Source organism: Fusarium fujikuroi, chromosome FFUJ_chr02, assembly GCF_900079805.1.
Source record: "Fusarium fujikuroi IMI 58289 draft genome, chromosome FFUJ_chr02".
NCBI lineage: Eukaryota > Fungi > Ascomycota > Sordariomycetes > Hypocreales > Nectriaceae > Fusarium > Fusarium fujikuroi.
In genome coordinates this window covers 1054552-1073764 of record NC_036623.1, presented here as the reverse complement: position 1 = coordinate 1073764, position 19213 = coordinate 1054552, and the positions used below count along the sequence as shown (strand labels likewise).

The 19213-nt window shown below is 49.9% G+C and overlaps 7 protein-coding genes; 2 read left to right on the top strand and 5 right to left on the bottom strand.

Moving 5' to 3' along the window:
* Positions 1 to 116: 116 nt before the first annotated feature.
* On the bottom strand, positions 117 to 3622 carry FFUJ_04956 (related to STU1-mitotic spindle protein; the record flags this gene model as incomplete). XM_023571695.1 has 3 exons in its annotated part: positions 117 to 2025; positions 2078 to 3102; positions 3155 to 3622. 3 exons carry the CDS (start codon positions 3620 to 3622, stop codon positions 117 to 119), a joined length of 3402 nt encoding a protein of 1133 aa, XP_023425958.1.
* A 1252-nt stretch (positions 3623 to 4874) lies between these two features.
* FFUJ_04957 (related to pathogenesis-related protein NtPRp27) lies at positions 4875 to 5600 on the top strand (the record flags this gene model as incomplete). Its single annotated transcript, XM_023571694.1, has 1 exon — positions 4875 to 5600. One exon carries the CDS (start codon positions 4875 to 4877, stop codon positions 5598 to 5600), a length of 726 nt encoding a protein of 241 aa, XP_023425957.1.
* A 317-nt stretch (positions 5601 to 5917) lies between these two features.
* Positions 5918 to 7030, bottom strand: FFUJ_04958 (uncharacterized protein; the record flags this gene model as incomplete). The annotated part of the gene is made up of 1 exon (XM_023571693.1): positions 5918 to 7030. One exon carries the CDS (start codon positions 7028 to 7030, stop codon positions 5918 to 5920), a length of 1113 nt encoding a protein of 370 aa, XP_023425956.1.
* Positions 7031 to 9470: 2440 nt separating this feature from the next.
* FFUJ_04959 (uncharacterized protein) lies at positions 9471 to 9737 on the bottom strand (the record flags this gene model as incomplete). XM_023571692.1 has 2 exons in its annotated part: positions 9471 to 9555; positions 9619 to 9737. The coding sequence occupies 2 exons, from the start codon at positions 9735 to 9737 to the stop codon at positions 9471 to 9473; spliced, it is 204 nt and encodes a 67-aa protein (XP_023425955.1).
* Positions 9738 to 11954: 2217 nt separating this feature from the next.
* Positions 11955 to 12934, bottom strand: FFUJ_04960 (related to cyclin; the record flags this gene model as incomplete). XM_023571691.1 has 2 exons in its annotated part: positions 11955 to 12647; positions 12710 to 12934. 2 exons carry the CDS (start codon positions 12932 to 12934, stop codon positions 11955 to 11957), a joined length of 918 nt encoding a protein of 305 aa, XP_023425954.1.
* A 915-nt stretch (positions 12935 to 13849) lies between these two features.
* On the top strand, positions 13850 to 15294 carry FFUJ_04961 (related to nuclear pore protein; the record flags this gene model as incomplete). XM_023571690.1 has 2 exons in its annotated part: positions 13850 to 14074; positions 14182 to 15294. The coding sequence occupies 2 exons, from the start codon at positions 13850 to 13852 to the stop codon at positions 15292 to 15294; spliced, it is 1338 nt and encodes a 445-aa protein (XP_023425953.1).
* A 1023-nt stretch (positions 15295 to 16317) lies between these two features.
* Positions 16318 to 17815, bottom strand: FFUJ_04962 (probable stearoyl-CoA desaturase; the record flags this gene model as incomplete). XM_023571689.1 has 2 exons in its annotated part: positions 16318 to 17453; positions 17524 to 17815. 2 exons carry the CDS (start codon positions 17813 to 17815, stop codon positions 16318 to 16320), a joined length of 1428 nt encoding a protein of 475 aa, XP_023425952.1.
* Positions 17816 to 19213: the final 1398 nt, after the last annotated feature.

Genomic DNA, 19213 nt, shown 5'->3' with positions numbered 1-19213 from the left:
CATTTCGTACCATTATGGCATACCATCCCCCCTAATGAAATTCCGGCATCCAACGCCTGACCTATGAAATGTCCCCTGAACTCCAACTGATGAAAGCCTATAGTCACCATGTTCCCTTAGGCTGCAATTGTAGGAGTCTGCTCTCGCTGTCTCTTGACAATGTAGTAGGTGATCAAGCTCTTGGGATCATCCTGAACATCCTTCAGGGCATTCCAGAAGACTTGCTCACCTACCCTTGAGTGAAGAGCAACGCAAAGCTGAACGGCGTCCATACGAACACCAGAGTCTGTAGAAACAAGGCATCGACCGGCAAGGCTGGCCAGCTGACCAAGTTCAGTATCAGTAGGGATAAAGTTGGGTCTCTTGTCAAGCAGGCTTCGCAACACGTGCAATCCAGTGCTGAGCATACGGCTTCCCTCAGGAGTCGAGCTGTCAATATTTTCAAGACGCTTTGTTAGGACAACAACAATCTCAGAACCGTCGCCAATGGCGACGAGTTCATCAGCCAAGACCTCAACGCCACTGACAATATGGGCACGGATATCATAAGCACTGCGTGTCTCAAGGAGTGATTCAAGACCCCTGGACACATGAGGCTGGAAGTTGTCACGTTCCTTTCGGAGGAGTAGCCTGATTGTAGCAAGGATCTGGGCTTTGACATCCTGAGCCTTTTCGGCACTCACCCCAGACAGAGGATCTTCCAGGTATTGGAAGAGTCCAATCAACAGAGCCTCAAACTTATCATCAGTGAAGATGCCCTTGGTATCACGCAAAAGGGACTGCAGCTTTCGGAATCCATGAACATCAAGAGTCTTTGCCTTGACTCTGGTGATGCCGCTTTCAAGCAGTCGTGAGCTCTGCTTTGTTCTCTCAGAGGATTCTACGTCTTGCGTCACGGGGGATTGAGCACGGGCATTGAGCAAGTTGGCTGCATCAGCGTTGACGGGCTTGTCTTCCAGCACAGGAATGTTAAAGGTCGGCTTTGGAGAAGGCTGCTCATCAGTGAACGGGTCTTCATACACTTGCAGTGTCGAACCAGGCGCTCCTGAAACAGGATCGGCCTGCACGGTTTCCGACGGCTGGGGTGTTGGCTCAATCACAGGCTCCGAGATGGCCACGGAAGGTTCAGCAGCCTCCTCCATAGGTTCATCGGCGGCCTGGGCCTCAGCTTCAACCGTTGGTTCAGGGGCTGTCTCTGGCTCAGAGACTGGCACAGCCTCTCTAGCAGCTTCTGGGACAATATGTGGTGAATCCTCAAGCACAGGAGTGGTTAATTCTGAGGGAATCTCTTGGTTAGCCTGAGGAGCTCTCTGGTGAGGCTCTGGTGCAGGCTTCTGCATGGCCCTCAAATTAGCCATATTTGGAACAACAAGAGTAAAGTCCTCATTTGCTCGGGAGGGGCTGCTCATAGGCAGCATGGCAGATTGCGATTGCTTCAACTTTGTAGGACTTGTGCGAGGTGAAACCGCGGGCTTGGTGCCTGGCCTCACCGATGTTGGTGATGCAAGACTGGATTCACTAGCATGTGAAGCATGTCCAGGTCGTGGTCGAGGAGCAGTTCTCTTAGGCGTCGTCTCTCGGGGTTTGGGTGTCTTGGACCTGATACTTTCAGGACTTCCAGCATCCATGTCACGCACGGAGTAGGGGCCCGCCGTCGCAGGACGCGCTGCCATCTCTGGCCGCCTCCTTGCAGGCCTCATTGGAGCACCTGACATGCCACCAGTTTCTGGGCGAGTTCGGGTTCCTGATGGTTTGCTTGCTGCTGTGGATGTACTTGACGTAGTTGTTTTCACGGGCGAAAGGTGAGCCATAGCTGAGCCCGGTCGAGCTGGCAGGTTCTTTGCTGCGTTTGCCTTTCGTTGAGCCATCATAGCCTCGCGAATACTTGGCTTACTTGTGCCCATTGTACTCTTGGATAATCCCAGTCCAGGTCGTGCAGCCGTCTCTCCCTTCTTAGGGGAATGAGGGTTGCTAGGGTCCTTGTTCAAAAGCTTCTGGGCAGTGCCATCCAGATCGGCCATGATGCTAATGCGTGTTAGCCATAAAAATGACAGAAACGGGAGTAAAGTCAACTTACGCATCTGCTTTTGCAGGCCAGATTCCCCAGAAGGCCCAATATGTTGATCGCATCTTCTCTCTTACAGCCGGGTTAGCATCAGTCAGGCCCTTCTTGATACACTTCTCGATTAACTCCACACCACCTGTGTGCTCGATATGATGCTTGTGCTGGGCCTCTTTCTTTAGAATGGTCTTGAGCCACCCTGTAGTATAAGTTCTCGGCGCAACATTCTTGTCCTGGCAAGCCATCCAGATGTGTTGCATCAAGCGTGGAGTGTACGAAACCTTGCTCAGGATCGTGTCAACCGTCTCGTTGGCAAGCTGAGAGCTGATTTTCTTGGTTCCTGCAGCGAGCTTGACGAAGCATTGCATCAGCATTTCAACCATGGGGTCCATTGCAGGACCAAACGTATTAGCCATCTCCTGGATAAGAGCACAACCCTCCTTGCAGAGACTGGTTCTCAGAGAGGTAATCGCCTTGATGATACCATCCAACATGCTCTTAACCCCAACAAGAAAGGTATCTGGGAAATCAGACGGAACATTGCCCACATTGAGTCGCCGCAGTTTATTGACGGAGTTTTCTCGCTTCAGCCAATTCTGTTCCGACTCTTTACCCTCGAAAAACCACGCCATTTCCTTAAAAATATCGTCCAGCTCGCGGTTTGTGTTGACGTACAGTGGCTCGAGAGTTTCTGGCTTGGTCTCGATTCCAGGAGTGATAGGACGCTCGGCTGCAGCTACTGACGAAGTGCTGGCCGAAAGAGCTGGACGAGGTGCTGGAGCGGCGGCTTCTGCGGCGGGAGTCTCGGGGCGACTAGAGGTCGGGGCGAGCTCCTTGACGATAGCTTGCTCAATTGCAGGTCGTACCTTGAAGTTCTTGAGTTGTCGCTTAAGATCGGACTTGGCAGCATTTGGGGCAGATCGGAAAAGTTCAATGACGGTGTTTTTGGCCGCATCTCGTACCATGCCATCGGCGTCCTCGAGAAGTTCCATGAGTACAGGGACGTAACCTCGGAAAGGCAGGCCATTCTCCTTGTGCATCTGTATCCCGTTAGCACACCCGATTGAGTGCAGCAGGTGTGGTTGTACTTACCTGTAGTAGCCAACTCATGGAGGTCTCCTTTGCTCTGGGGTTCTTTCCATTCATCGCTGAGTTTCGAACAAAACGTTCGACATCTGCTGGCGCAACGGCATATAGAGTAACAAGCGAGTGCGAAGCTAGAGAACGGAACTTGTCTTTGTGGTCGCCGAGCTTCTCGACGACAATTGGCAAAGTTCGCGCGGCTTCCTTAGATAAGAGCTTGGGGTCTTGTCGAGAGAGGCGCGTGAGGAGATGGTTCAGGGCAGTGAAACCAGCGTTTACCAGAGCGGCATGCTGCGAGGTAGTAGCTGCGCGCAAACCATCGAAAAGCTGAGCGACACTCGATTCAGGGACATTGTGCTGTTTAATGCCCGATTTGATGATTGTGACATATTGGACCTTGGAGTCAAGACTTCCGTCGCCGCGCAGGATGGTTTTGAGGTCGGCGACCTGCTGGTCGGTAAGTTTTGTGTCGGCCATGAGTGAATCTATGACGAATCTGTAAAACAGTACTACATTAGTCGCGATCAGGATGAAGATTCAATGAGGGGTTGAGTGAGATGCGCGCAGTCCACGCGAAGTGGGATAAAGTAGCTCTCCCCCTCTCCCGAAGGGTTATCATGGTGATGCGCTGGCCATGGTGTTGTCCGGAAATTAAACAAGGGGGTCGGAAGCGCAAGCGCACATACCTGTGGCTTTAATTGCGAGACAGTCCGTAGGGGACAGAGCGAAACAAGGAGAATCGCTTTAGTTGAGAGTGCGCATTGAGAGCGTGAGAGAGCTCTTTTTTAGTTGTTGTTGTTTGTTATGTTGATGTTATGGTTGTGGCACTAAGGATGAAGATGGGTATCCTTTTTCGTAGGTGTGTAGGTGCTGTAGCCAATAGCGCGAGCTGACAGAGCTGGCTCACCCCTAGGTAGATGATTGCTGTAATCTGCCGGAGAGCACAGAAATAATCCCAAGCACTGTAGTACATCAGGGCCATTGACACTTGATGCGCTTATATAGGGAGTCATATCTAATAAACTTTTTCCAGTTATTTTATTTTCCAAGCACAATATACTGCCACATTTTAAAGTAAGGTAGGTACCTATTTCTTATGGTTTCGCTGTCATCATAAATGGTTGGGTGTCAATGTCAATGTCGGGCGCAGCAGGTGCGAAGAAAAACAATCTGCCCGAAAAAGGTTGCCGCAGTTGCCCTGGCGAAGAATGTCCCGCCAAGCTTTACCTTGCTGGAACTGCCTAAAAGGCTCCATACTCCACTGTGTCGTACAGAGCTTCGCGGGGCCCTTTCAGAGCTTTGGCCACCAATTCCATACCCACCCCTGCTCAATTCTACTGAGGGGTCATCTCAATCATGATACAGCCTCATCATTGATCCGTTTGTTTTCCCTTGCCCATGATATCTCAGTAACACGCATGAGCCATTCTCGTACTCTTATCACGGACTCGATTATTTATTTGATTTTCTGTGATCACATAAACTTGCCGTTTTCATCTTCACTCAGCAAGCCTCCATTTCTAACCTAATCTTACCCCTCCGTTACATTCCATCCTCATCTAACTTGGACATCTCGCCAACCTTCAACCCTTAAAATCAAAATCGTGGTCCGCCCGTCTTAAACCCTCTCCCTGCTTCACCACCACGCAATTACTCCGTATATATGCCTCATCTTCCCCCAGTCACTCCCATTCCAACGCCCGCCTCAATCTTCTCCCCGGCCCCGATCATGACACCGGCGATCCAAGTACCCACTCCCTCCGGCCCACGGAATGGCCCCGATATTCCCGGCGCCGGCAAGTTCAAGGTCCCCAAGCTACGACTTGAATGTCGCGATCTCTCTCACCCTGGGGCTGCGGTCTTTCTTAGCTCTGTCAATGCTGCCGAGTGCCTCGCCAAGGCGGCCCAGCATGTACTGGCGCTCCTGTATGAATCGCCCACGTGTCCTACCACAACAATCCCGACAACACGATCTGTAACAGTGATCCTTCGTAGCATGTCAGGTGTAGCTTACACCACTGGCTCTGAGCTGGACAGCGATCATAAGGAGATTCATTTCTCAGTCGAGTATATCGCCAACATCCACCCCATATCCCGTCGTACAGAAGAGATCAACGGCGTACTCACTCATGAGCTAGTTCACTGCCTTCAGTACAACGGTCATGGAACTTGTCCAGGCGGCCTGATCGAAGGTATCGCAGACTGGGTGCGACTTCACTGCCTTCTTAGTCCCCCTCACTGGAAACGCGACAGCAATGGAAAGTGGGACGCTGGCTACCAGCAAACGGCCTATTTCCTGGACTACTTGGAGGAGCGATTTGGAAAGGGAACTATTCGTCGCCTGAATGAGAAGCTACGGATTCAGAAGTATGAAGAGAAGCCGTTTTGGACCGAACTGGTTGGACGGCCGGTTGAGCAGCTTTGGGGCGATTACAAGGAGAAGCTTGAGTCGTAGTATATATACAGATACACATTGAATGTAGGCGTCGATAATGATTTACTGATGCATATGAGGCGTTCACATACGATAGCAAGTAGAGTCAGATGAGTCGATAGGTTTTGTGAAAGAAACGAGATTAGCCAGGTGCTAAGGATATAAGTTTGCTACCGCAACCTGAACTCCAACTCCAGACAAAAAGAAAACCCAAGAACTCAGACCCTCAAAGTCTGTATACGTCCGTTATACAACTCTGAAAACAAAATCCTACTCCTACACTGGCTTTCCTACCTATATTCCAACTTGATGATTTTAAAATTGCCACACGACAGAGTTTATTGGTGGATAGGAATGTGGGCGTCGCTCTCGCTGATGACGCTGCCGACCTCAGACCAGCTAGCGGGAGTAGCCATGCCGGAGCTCTCGCTCAAGACATCGAAGTAGCGACCAGCCTCACCCTCGCGAGACGATTGCGCATCGTTAGCGACATCATCTCCGGAACCGACAAGAGATACAGAGTCGGTGGGTGTCACCATGCCATCGTCGCTGATGATTTCAGGCTCAGACATGGGGGCGCTGGGTGTAACGGGAAGAGGAGAGTAAAACTCGGGGCTAGTGTTTTGCGCCCATGCTTGAATGGAGGAATAAGCGTCGTCGCGATCCTCTTGTCCAGCGGTCATGTACTCATCGACACCGATTTCACGCTCCAGTGTGGCGGAAGAAGCTGTCTCAGAAAGGGCGGGGGTGGGGTCAGTGTCGATAAGAGCAGCGGGCTTCTCATCTCGGTCCTGGGTAGTAGCGCTGTAGATGTCGGAAATTTCGTCTTGGGCGGGAGAAAGATGGCCGCTTTGCTCGATATCGTCGATCAGTTCGTCTTGATCAATGTTGTGTTCGTCGGCAAAAGGGTTGGTGTAGAGAGATGAGAAGCCGCGAGCACCATCGCCACGGCGTCGCAGACCGTCATCCATTGCACGGGTATCAGCTCCAGTGTTATAGACATAAGCGCCTCGTTCAGCACCCTCATCCTGACGGAGGAAGTCATCAAATGAAGAGCCTCGTCGTGATGAATCCATGGTCGCAGGGTTTTTCTCGTCGGTTTCCTTGTCCTTTTGTTCCTTCTCTTGCTTCTCCAACATGACCGAGTTCCAATAAAGCAGCTCCTCACGTTGTCGTCGGCGAGTTTCCTCATCAGCGTCAACACCAGCTTCGGCACCAGCACCACGACGGGACTCGAAGAAGCCATCGGCATCCTCAGGTCTATTAAACCTGGGCTCACGGTGGGGAGGCTCGATGCCCTCGCCCATAGAGTGGAGGGCGAAAGCTATCCGCCTTCGAACATCGTCGGCGTATCGTCGCACTTCTGGCGACTCGAAGATGGCAATAGTGGTGGCGATAGCGACCGAAACAGCGACTACGGCACCTGATGCCAGGACGATATGGTTAGGCATTGTTTCTCAAGTCTGCAGAGAGACTGCAGATGTAGGAGAGAAGAGAAGAGAGAAAAGAGAGGTGTGAACGGGTCGTGATGTGATGTTCAGTGGAGTGGAGTGAGAGCTGCAAGCGAGCAAACAGAAAGAAGACAACAAATCTCCTTTTTTTCCCCCACGAGACAAAAAAGCACAAATGCAAAGAGAGAGCTTTCCAGAAACTCTTCGAACAATAAATTAAACAGCAGAAACAACGAATAAATTGGAGGAAGTTGGAGGCAAATCAAGGGGAAGTTTGAGCTTGCGTAGGCCTCGTGCTGCTTCTGGCATCTGTGTTTGCCACAGGCAGCCTCGGGACTAGAACTGACCTGGCTGTGGCTCAGGCGACACTCTTTTTGGCCTCAGCTCAGGCAGACACAGGCGAGACGTGCACTATGATTCGCAAGCTTGGACGCGGGGTAATCAACATGCCATGGGCTTGGCCTGAATGAGCAATGAAGATGATGAATACAGCGAAGATAATCAAAAGACTGGACGGTAGCGAAATTCGTGGATAATGGAAGTCATGGGAGATGATGGAGTGTGGCGCTGTGAATTGATTGATTGATTTACATACCTGTAGCCACCAGAGGATGAGGCATCCTCTCTCAAAGAGCGACAGAAATAGTCGAGCACGTCGTACGTAAGTTGGTGAATCGCAGATCCAATAGCGACACAAACAGCGAGTGAGAGTGACAGTGGAATACAAAACAAGGAGCTTGGTGTAGGCTCAGAAGAACAATAGAAGGGGTAGAAGGGAAATTGACGTAAGAGGTGGGATAGGGAGCATTTAAACAAACCTATTAAGTTCAGTATCAATCAATTGTGACAGCGACTACGACTACGACTCAGATTCGGACTTACTCGCACATTCTGTCTGCCCAGCTGAGAACTTAGAAGTGGAAGAAGTGGGCTGTGCTCATGATTCTTAGACTTTGACAGCCAAAGTAACTAACACCAAAGATTGTATAACAATACAATTGATTCAAATAACAATGCTTTCACCTGGTTTCATCTCTATGTATCATCAACTCTTCTAATCAACATCAACTCTCAATCGACGCTTGTGGATGGCGCGTGACGTGATGCGATGTGATGCGTGATATGCATTACAGCGTCGACTAACGAGCGACCTACCATCACACGCTTGGCTTAGCTGCACTCAAATGGAAAAAGAGACATTTCGAGAAATCTTGCCTATTCTGTTCTACTGTTGACGCACCAAAGTCAGTTCGCGATAATAAGCGTCGGTGAGAACAAGCCCCTGAAAGTCTGCTGCCTTTGAAACGTCATTGTATTCGTACGTAGGTAGTTAGTGCTGGGCGCAAAGCATAGTAAGACGAGCCTATTACGAGTACGTGAGATTGTCCGTCTCTTATGGACTCGTGGTAATTTGCTTGCGCGCCACCGATTGTCGGGGCTTGACTTATTACCTGTTGCTCGAGTCAGCCTGGCTCCGTTCACAGAGCCAAGCATGGTCTCATCGGTTTCGGTCAGTTAGCCAGGTACGATATGACGACGCCTGGCGGGATCTTGTGGTACATGGCGTACGACTTTGGCTTTTCCCCTCAATCCTTCAATGAGCCAAAATGCGCACGGCATTATATGATGGCTGAGGGAGAAATAGCTCTAACTATATAAGTATGTAGGTGAGATGAGACAATAGTTTATATATCCGAAGCTACCGGCTCCAATACTCGACCGTTGCTTGAAGCTGACAGCCCCGGCCGAGTCTTCCGATCCAATCTGACGGACCTCGCATCTCACGGCCTTCCGACCAACCTTCAAATCGCCTTTCAGCCGCCGGAACCCAAAGCCACCGACCTCCGACTTATCATCGCTAGAGCCGCGTCTTGTCCGAAATCCGCTGTGGATAATACAGTACTAAGTACAACTCACTGATTCGGTCTTTTGTTCCTGATCCCAGCGGCAAAAAGAGGATCGGTCGGTCCTGATACGGTGGAGTAATTAGTCTTGATCCATCCAGGTGAAAAGACGAGACACCGAGCGAGATACGGGGTCGGGTCCCCGTTTCTTTTTGCAGTGACCGAGTGCGACTTGGGAAAACTTGGCATTCGGGATCTTGCAGATGAACCTGACAATTTGAATGCCTGTTTGTCATTTGGTTGCTCTCACTGGGTGAAATGCCACTTTGCCCAGGAGGTGAGCCTTGGTATGGAGATGCGACCAAGCTATACGTTCATGGCCTTCACGTTCAGATTCAGCAGTGCACATTGAACAGAGTAACAGTAAAAAGATTGTTTGATTCATGGAGACGCCAAATGTCCCTGTATAACCGTCGCTAATAATGCCAGATGATTGTGGTATAATAAACTCCCCCCATTTTGATTGTTTGTTCTGGTCACCCTTGATCCTCTTTATGTTTCGAGGTATATCAAGGTGCCATTATCTCAGACACAATTTAGTGCGAAGACTTCTCAGTCTTGATAGACTCGTTTGAGGAGACAGAGTCGGTAGAGTTCTGGCGGGAAGCCTTGGTGCGCTCGCTGAAGCATGGTTAGTACTTTGCTTGAGGCTGAAGTTTTAAGTCAGAAGAAGGTATGGCATACTAGTGAGCGCGGTCCTGAAGGACACATTGATAACGGGCGTTGCCAGTCTTGAAGGTGAACTTGATGCCCTTGTTCTCACCGAAGTGGGAAGGGGTCTGGGGAGTAACGGAGTCAGACATTGTGATGGTTGTAGTGGTTGTTTGTGTGTAAGTGAAGGGAATAGACAGTGGAAGAGTGAGAGTGAGAGTGAAGAGTAAAAGATAGATAGGTTCAGAGAAAAAGGTTGAGGTGGCCTAATATACCTTTCGCGATTGAAGATACGTATCTCGTCATAGTTATTGTTCTCAACGATGTGCGTGCGTGCCTTGCCCGTTCCATTGATGCTGATGCTCCACGAAACTAAACAGAGTGAGCCATTTTCTTTCTTACAGTACAAGTCTACAAGACCAGGACCAGGACCAGGACCAAACAACAACACCCTCAGTTTTGCCCCACGATGTGAAGCCAACTACGGAGTAGAGGGTGCACACACCAACTTTCTGACGATAACTAACTAGTGCACCCCTGTTTCCGTCTTCTCCGTGCATGCTCCAGAGAATGGGGGTCAGGGCCGCCGTGTAACGGTACATAACAGTTGATGATTCTGAAGTTATTGCCACTTCCATGTCTTGCACCGAGACCGGCTCCGGCTCTTTTTGTTACTCATCTCCAGTCACGTAACCTGATTCTTACAACTATTCCCGTTCTCTTCTCAGATCCCATAAAAAGAACCACAATTAAGTCCAATACGCCGTCCGGCTAAGACGGGAAAAGAGAGAGACGTCCTTCTAGAAACCCCAACTGCAGATTTCTAGGGTTTCCTATCCTGTCCATCGAACCAATCAGCAACTCCGATTTCTCGCCTCACCCCAAGATTTCAGAAGAAAAAAAGCCGCGGGATGACCTTTGTCGATCGGAGCTCGCTCCAATGGGACAATTTACTCGCGCTTCAATTGGGCGCTCTGCCTTGCGTCGCTTTGCGGCAACGGATATCCTCGCACTCCGTGCTAACCGGGCCTCCCCCTGATTTACTTTCATGTATGTACGTATGTACATACTGCACTGTCGACGACTTGTCCCCGAATAGGTAGTTGGCTATCATGAGAATTTTCTAGCCTTTTTTTTATGCTTTTTTGTACGCGGAAAGATAAGGTTTTTGCGGCGCTATGTCAGATCGATTTGTCTAAACTGTAGGCTATTCCTGATATCGGCTTTACCGCTGGTAGGACAGGCAGGTTGAACAAGAGGCTCTGCCAAGATAATCTGTCTCATATCTTTTGCAACAAGCCAAAGATAATGGCGTTACGAAAGAAAGAAAAAAAGACGGTGTTTGCTAATCAGTTAGCATGTGCTGTTACGTGTACTGTACACGATAGTTGTCACTTGACTGGAAGATCAACTATTCAAGGCTGTAATGAATGGATCCTGCACCCCAGTCTCTGGCCGCCTCGTTACCGGTACGCGGTTACGACTTACATCATTCCCAAGTTTCATGATACTTTTTTGTAACGTTGAGAGCTGTTCCCAACAACGCCCAGTCGTGGAGGGCAGCGCTAGTTCTTCAAATCCCCCGCACTCAACTCCACGATGCCCTCGAGGCTGATTGGGGTACAAGAGGCCCACACTCTTAGTAGTTTGTCCTCACCGCATGTCACCAACAAACACGGCAGAAGCTTGCTTGATGGAGCTCTAGCAGGTTTCGTGGATGAATTGGCGGTTGATTTTAACTATGTGCGTCTGAGGGTAACCGCCTCTGCCGCTTGAGGTTGTGCATCGCGGGGTGAAACGTAATAGTGTATGTTGTATATGAATTCTAGAACCATGAATTGGTCACGACGATGTAAGAAAATGATGCCAAGTATCACTCTGTATGTATGCAGGTATGTTGACTTGGTAGAGCTGATATTATAGACGCAACTACCAGTAACCCGGCTGGCAGAGTGTTACCCATACACATGCATGGGATATTGTTGTCGCCCACATGTCTTTTTTCTTGCTGCATTATTTCCTCTTCTCTCGTTGATGCCTCGTGGCTGGTTCTAGACTTTTTGAAAATTGCTTCTTGAATACCACATTCAGCTCTTGATATGCCACACTGTAGCAATTGATCCATTGATTTGGCCATCGATTGTCATTTCCGTTCAGCCGGGCTGACTGTAGCCAGTGAGACTCACGATCATGGCCTGATGCTCTCAAAAATCGACCTGGAATATGCAGAACCACAACTTCATGCACCAGCTCATTGGCCGTGTTTTGTCTGACATGCGACACGCGAAACAGTGGCGCCTGCTTCCAGGTTGCTGCATTAGGACCGATTTCGATACCGAGCACAGAGTCAAAAAGACTGAGGCACGCGATCATCTGCTGTCCATCATATCCATGACTTGTTGCTCTTCATCAACCTCGGCAGTATCATTCCCGCCTTCCACGCCCCTCCTCTGCAGCTCGATATCTATCAACTTTCGTGTAGGCATGCCCACGCTTAGTTCCGGCATATCTTCTTTAATCTTGCGAAGGTAGTTTTCCACGCTTCGCATTCCGACAACAAGGAACCCCAGCTCTTCTCTGTCGACATCGAAAACCTCCCACCATTCACACTCTGGCATCTTCGCACCAACATCGCGAGCCGCGTTGTATATAGCAGCTGTAGCTAGCGCATGGGGCTGGTGAGTAAGATACAGCATCTGAGGTGAGAGAAGGGCTGCATTCAGATATTGAATGGTGCGTAGAGATATGATAGATTTAGGCTGCGCAAGAAACTCGAGTGTCTGTAGGTAAGTGACTGCAAGTGGATGAGGAAGCGAGACGTGTGTATCGAAGGAGAGGGTGTAAAGGATGCGAGCTTCAATGGCAAGGATGCGGGTCTGAAAGGCATGGTAGTCTGCTTCAGGTACATAGTACGACCTGGGGTCATTCTTTGGGCTTTTCGGGGTCCGTAAGAACAACGAACTCTCTGATAAGAGGTAGGCATAAACATTTGATATGTCGCGCGCTGACCGGGGTTGAGGTCCCATCTTCGCGACTAGATAGAGGGCGGCAGCAGATGTGTCCTAGAAGCACAATTCAATATGGTCAGACAAAGTTGAGAGAGGTATTTTGGGGTTGGTTTTACACTAAACTCATTGGCCATTGGAGAGTCGACAAGCCAGTATCGCGCCAGAATGACGTTTGCTTGTGCAGTGACAGACTGAGGAAGCTCTAGGAGCTGACCAGCAGCTTGTGTGAGGCATTGCGAAGTGATAAAGATTGTATCTTGGAGATCCTTGGGCAGAGACGAGAAGGAAGATTTGTGGTAGATCTGAGATGTTGTCGCCAGGGGATTCAAAAGATGCGCCATGTTGGGTATATCAGGTATCACAAAGCAAACAAGATGGTCTTGATGATGGAAGGGTTGAAGTTTAGCAAGGCTGAGAAGCTCTAACTTGCATGTGGAGAACTTGCCTGGACAAATCAGCGGGCCTCTTATGCTGTGGAACAGCCAAAGATCCCTGCATCTACATCACTCATGATAACCTTCACAATTTATCTTTTGGGTTTATGCCAAGGTACGGAGTATCTTACTAGGAAACAAGACTAAGGTTCAACGGTTACATCCAAGACTATTATCTCTTGTAAAACTGAGACTCAGTCCGGTGTGTATAAAAGAGCCGAACATGAAGAGCTTGGCCATCATGACTACTTCTTCTGAGTCTCATGAAGAAGCTTTGAGAGAGGAAATAATGGAATTCCCAAGTTTCAAAGAATAATCTTTACCAACCCATCATGTAGATATGCTCCAGTTATACCTCATTTCCTGTTTAAAGGGCGCAAAGCTACACCTGTTGTGTCGCGTGCGGCTCATCTTGAAGGATAATATCAACCAGTCAAGGACGTAGTAGTCTGCTATATAATACCAGTCGTCATATCACAGCACTGTATACGAGTAACTAGGCCAATTTGGCAATTATTTAATCTGAATATTCTATCATATAAAGCAATCTTGGTCATATCATGATGCCTCATATTGATTGGGTGACTTAGATCAGGCACAGGCACCTCACGCGGGGAACCTGCATTTTGACAGGCTGCGGTACGTACCGAGCTGAGCTGAGCTTGAGCCGCTGTGGAGCTTCAGCAGGTCCCAAGTCAACAACACATCACCACCACCTCAAGACGTCAGACGACGATATCGGAGTTCAGTTATAGTACAAGACACAACAAACTCACCGCTCCTCGTCACTGTAACTTCTGCAATAGCATAGGCGCCCTCAAAATGACGGCCTCAATCCCTCCATCACCCGGCGAAGAAACACCAGCCTTCGACCTCAACCTCCAACACGGCCATAAAGATCTCGTCCAAGCCGTCGCATTCAACACCTACGGTGACCGCTGCGCGACTGGTTCAGTAGATGGCAAGATCCGTGTCTTTAACCGTCACAAGGATGGCACATGGCGCCTTTGCGATACATGGACCGCACATGGCGGCGAGATTATAGAGGTAACGCAGCCCCCTTTTACCAATAAACCCCCATGTCTCGTAGTATTCTTGCCTCCTGTGTCATTCTGTCGCACACGCGCGCTGACTTTATTCCCTCACTTTTGCAGATTCAATGGCTGCCCGCGACTGTTTACCCTAATTTGATCGCTTCCCTCGGTATTGAAGGGTGGTTCCGGTTATGGGCCGAGGATCCTTCTGCTGCGCCTGGTCGACGATTTTGTACTGGACGAGCTGGTAATGGAAAGCCGGCGTTTGATACACGATCGAACAAAGCCCCTTACCGATCATTCTCAATGAAGCATAATGAGGAGACGAGGCATACATATCTTGCGCTCCTCGCAACAGACGGACGTTTGACAGTTTACGAAAATGATCAGCCCGAGAACCTCTCGGAATATGCATCTATCGATGAATTCAGTGTCGCTCCGAAACCAAATCGAGGAGAAGAACTCGCCTTCCGTGTGCGCTTCGACCCCAACCCAGAACCATGTTATACAGCTCTGCGCGCAGGCGTACCCTCGGATTCCTTAGGTCTCGTGGTGGCTGCAATGGACACCGTCAAAGTATATCGATCGCGGGATATTGTTGCGACTTCTATAGGCGTTCAGCAGACCCAGAAGGAGTTCTATCTCGCTGTTGAGTTAACGGGTCATCGGGGTCTGGTACGCGATGTCGCATGGGCTGCAGGCAATATTAGAGGTTACGACGTTATTGCGACAGCTTGTCAGGATGGTTATGCGCGCGTTTTCCGAATCGAGACACCCTATTCCGAAGATGACGGCAAGTCGTGGTCTGCAGCCGATCTCCTTCGGTCAGCACCACACATGTCAAACAGAGACTCGACACCACAAGCAAGAACAAACGGAACTGCGACACCAACGGAGAAACAAGCTACCACGCCTCAGCTACAACCATCCCACAGTTACCACCAACATCAGCACCATGCCTCTGGGCTCAGCGCCAGTCTTGCAAAGTCAGGCTCTCACAATGATCGACAATGGTCGGGGCAGCCGGGCCAGGTTAAGCACAACTTCCAGGAGATATCCAAGCTGGACAACCATCGTACCCCTGTATGGCGTGTGGGCTTCGATGACGATGGTCACATATTGGGCAGCACAGGTGACGACGGGCGCCTGCTGTGTTATCGTCAGACCCCGAATGGGGCATGGGCCAAGAGCTCTGAATTGGCAGTACAGAAAGCACGAATGGCCGCTCCATGAAGTCACAGTTGACAGCTGCTAGACTTAGCTCGCAGTGTCAAGACAAACAACGTTACAGATATCCAGCTGATGTTTATTGCTGAGGCAGCCTGCTAGCTGTCCACCTCTTGGAGATGCCCCCTGTCTGCGCTACATCCCGTTCCACCACCTTCGAGTCAAGAGAGTTAAGGATCTTGTCAAACGCAGCATTGCATGGCCACAAAGGGCAAAAGACGCCGGTCACACGTCAGCATTGGGCAGGATATCTGAGAAAATGTGCTCCGAGGTCATTCGGATGAAGTCAGAGAACACCCGGCCCCTGGCTAGTCTTGTGGACAGTCTGCATCAAGCATCATGTCACGAGTTATCATGAGGCAGAACGACATAAGACGATACTCTGTAAAACATAGGCAAACTTATTTGAAATCCGATAGATACTATGCCTTTGGCATACCTCGAGCCACTAAATAGGCTTTAAGAATTTCAAAGAAATCACCAAGGTGTACGGGGACTCAGCAACGGTTCTGATCCTTTTGTTATAGAGGTAGTCCACACTCGTCATAATGCAGTGATACTACATAGGTCACATTGCATAGTATGTATGCCAAGATAGAATTCACATAATGCATTCAAGATTTGTTATATTCAAAAAAAATGTATTTCCGAGTAGTCATACTATCTGATGAAGAACCAAGTGGTGGTGGTTGTGCAACTCGCTGATTTCATGTTTAACCATTCTCTTTTGGTATTGTTCAAAGCCGTCAAAAGCTAAGTAGTCTCAAAACACAAAGAAACCCCCCAACGCCATTCATGAGTCGAATTTATGATTTCGCGTTAAAAACGTGCTGTGCTTTTGTCTCATCCTCCAGGGATGGGTGTGGCGCCCATCTACAGTCCATGTTTTGACATGTGATCTGTGGCTGACTGTATCCCCACACCCTTTCAACGACATGTCTACTGGCATGACGATTTTCGTATCCTCCACATTGCACATCGATCAATTATCCCTCCTTCTCTGCTCGTCATTAAAAAAGATCGTACCGCTTAAGCAGCATCGGCACTGGCAGCGGGCTGGACAATCTTGGTGACCTGAGAGCCAGCACGGATGATGCGCTGACCGGCAGAGTCGTTCATGTAGGTGATATCCTTGTTCTCGAACTGAGCACGCTTCCAGATCTCAACTTCGCAGCCACCGCGGAGGACACCAACACGCATGGTTGACAGAAGGTTGTGGGCAGCGTTGGAGTGGAGGTAGACACCACCGTTGAAGATGGCGGTAGCGTCCTTTCCGATGGCGGAGTTGATGAGGGCCTTGCCACCGGGGTGGTCCTTGATGAAGTCGGTAACGTCGTGGATAACACCGGCAATGGCAACGAGACCCTTTCCAGCCTTGGCCTGAGCAACGAAGTCGTCCCAGTCGACAACGGGGAGCTGCTCGAGAGGAATACCCCAGTCGAGGGTGGCACGCTTCTGGTCAAGCTTCTTCTGGAGCTGCTGGACACGGCCCTTCTCAATCTCGTTGGCACGGAACTCCTTCAGCTCATAAGCAAGACCAAGCTGCTTCCAGCACCAGATGCTCCACTTGGTGGGATCGTACTGCCACCACTCAATAGCGTTACGGTAATCCGAAGGGAACTCGTGGTGGAAGTTGTGGTATCCCTCACCAAGGGTGACGAGAGCAGTGATGACGTGGTCACGGGGCGAGTTGCGGTCATCGAAAGGCTGATCACCGAGCCAGTGGGCAAGAGAGTTGACACAGAAGGTGGCCTGTTGAACGAAGCAAACACGGAGGATACCAGCGTAGACGAGTCCACCCCACCAGTCACCCCAGCCCAGACCAGCGACGAGAGCAGGGAAACCGAGAGCCATGAAGAGAACGCACTTGATGTAGTTCTTGTGCTGCCAGACAACGACGGCGTCCTCGTTGAGATCGGTGATATCGGTACGGCCCTGTCGCTTAGGGTTCTGCTTGAGGATCATCCAGCCCATGTGGGAGTACATGAGGCCCTTGCGGACGGAGTAGGGGTCCTTGTCGGTATCGGTATAACGGTGGTGGACACGATGGCCATATGACCACCATCGGATGGAACCCTGGACAGCGCCAGCACCGACAGCAGCGAGATAAATCTTGAGAGGAGTAGTGCCCTTGTAGGCAGAGTGAGACCAAAGTCGATGGTAACCTGGTAATGTGAGTAATTGATCGATGATATCCGGGCTTTGAAAGCAGTGCTTCGTTGGGTGTTAACTTACCAGCAGTGATGCCGAGACCAGTGTGAACATAGTAGAAGACAGCCCAGAGAGCAGTCTTGAGCTGGAGAGGAACCCAGTAGGCGGAGATGAATCCGGCCAAGGGAACGAAGATAACCAGCGTGGTGTTGAGCCAGTTGATGTGCTGAGGCCAGTTGCTCCAGGTCATGGGAGTATCGGCAATATGGACCTTGTTGGCATCCTTCTTGGCACCGCCAGCGCGGAGAGGAACATAGTCCTTGGTGCCATCAGGGAATGGCTGGGCATTCTTGCCCGCAGCAGTAGCTGTCGCCATATCGATCGAGTTGTCGATTATAGGTTGGCGATGGCAAGTGTCTATCGTCGACTCGAAGATATAGGAACCCAACACAGAGAACCACAAAGTTGATGGTTACTCGGATAAGTGAAGGGAAAACTGAACCTTTTTAGGATGAAGAATATCCTAAACAAAGGGTGAAGGGTTTATAAGAAGGGAAAGGAACTGGAGGAGGTTGGTCGAGAAGTAATTCCGGTTGGGGCGGAGGGCTCTAAAAGGACTTTATACTATCAGGAACAGACCCGAGCCGGAGCAGGGCGCAGGAAAGAATCGATTGAATTGGATGAGGACGAGCAAGCGGTAGAGACTGGGGAGGGGGGTGTAGTGGGTTTGGGAGGCGTGAGACAGGTGGAGGGTTGTAAGTGGAGAGACGTAGTCTCAGGCCTTGTCCGGGCTGTTCTGCCTCCTTCTCAGCGGCGACAGAGACACCGAACAGCGCTTCCTTCAGTGAGGAGGCAAAGAAAAATACAGGGCCTAAGTGGGACCTCTGATTGACAATTAACCCTTGTTGTGACGGCGAATCCAAGGTTGGGGAAGTAAAACGAAGCCGTTTTGGTCATCAAGAGCTGGGGTTTGTGTGAATCGACTTCTCAAGCGAGGAGGCGGAGGCAAATGAAGACGATGGCATATGCCGATACAAATCAGACGATGAATGACAACGATGGGAGGCCAGGTAAGTTCTTCCTTTCGACCAGAATTGCGTGCCAGTTTTTGAGTTGGGGAACCTCAAGACAAAGTTGGGGCAAGCTTGTATTCTGTTGACGTCTGACTGATAGGCCTTTGCAATCGTATATAAGTCGTCATGATGCTTCGAACCTCGGCGATCTGAGATGGTCTTGCTTGTGAAGATTGATGAGGATGAAGCAAATGGAATGCTGCTATCCATTTAGACAGGCTTATGCTATCTGGTGGTTGTATCGAAGCTGTGAGTGAGGTTGAATCTTTGGCGTATTATGTCACACACGCCTGCCGTCTCCCCATCAAAGGGGGAAAAATCCATTGGGGCGGGCGGACCAAGAAAAGGCAACAGCAGCTCCCGTCGCTTCCCGGCAACCTAACCCTCTTGATCAATGGAGGCGCTTATACATCATGAATTCAGGGACTTTGTTCTGTACTGTACAGTGCAGTAGGCACTGAACCATTCGCTGACTGATACGGATAATTTATCGATTCGACCATTATCAGGAGTTTTGATCTTGGGTTAAGCGAGTTGCAGGACTTGTTGGAGGTAGTTGAGCAGGTTGACGTTTCAATTGGCTGAAACTGATAACAATTGGTTGTGCCATTGTCTTGTAGAAGTCAACCCTGATGGAACCTATCACAACCAACTACATAATAACACTGTTGCTGCTGTAGTCTTCATGATTCACATCAACC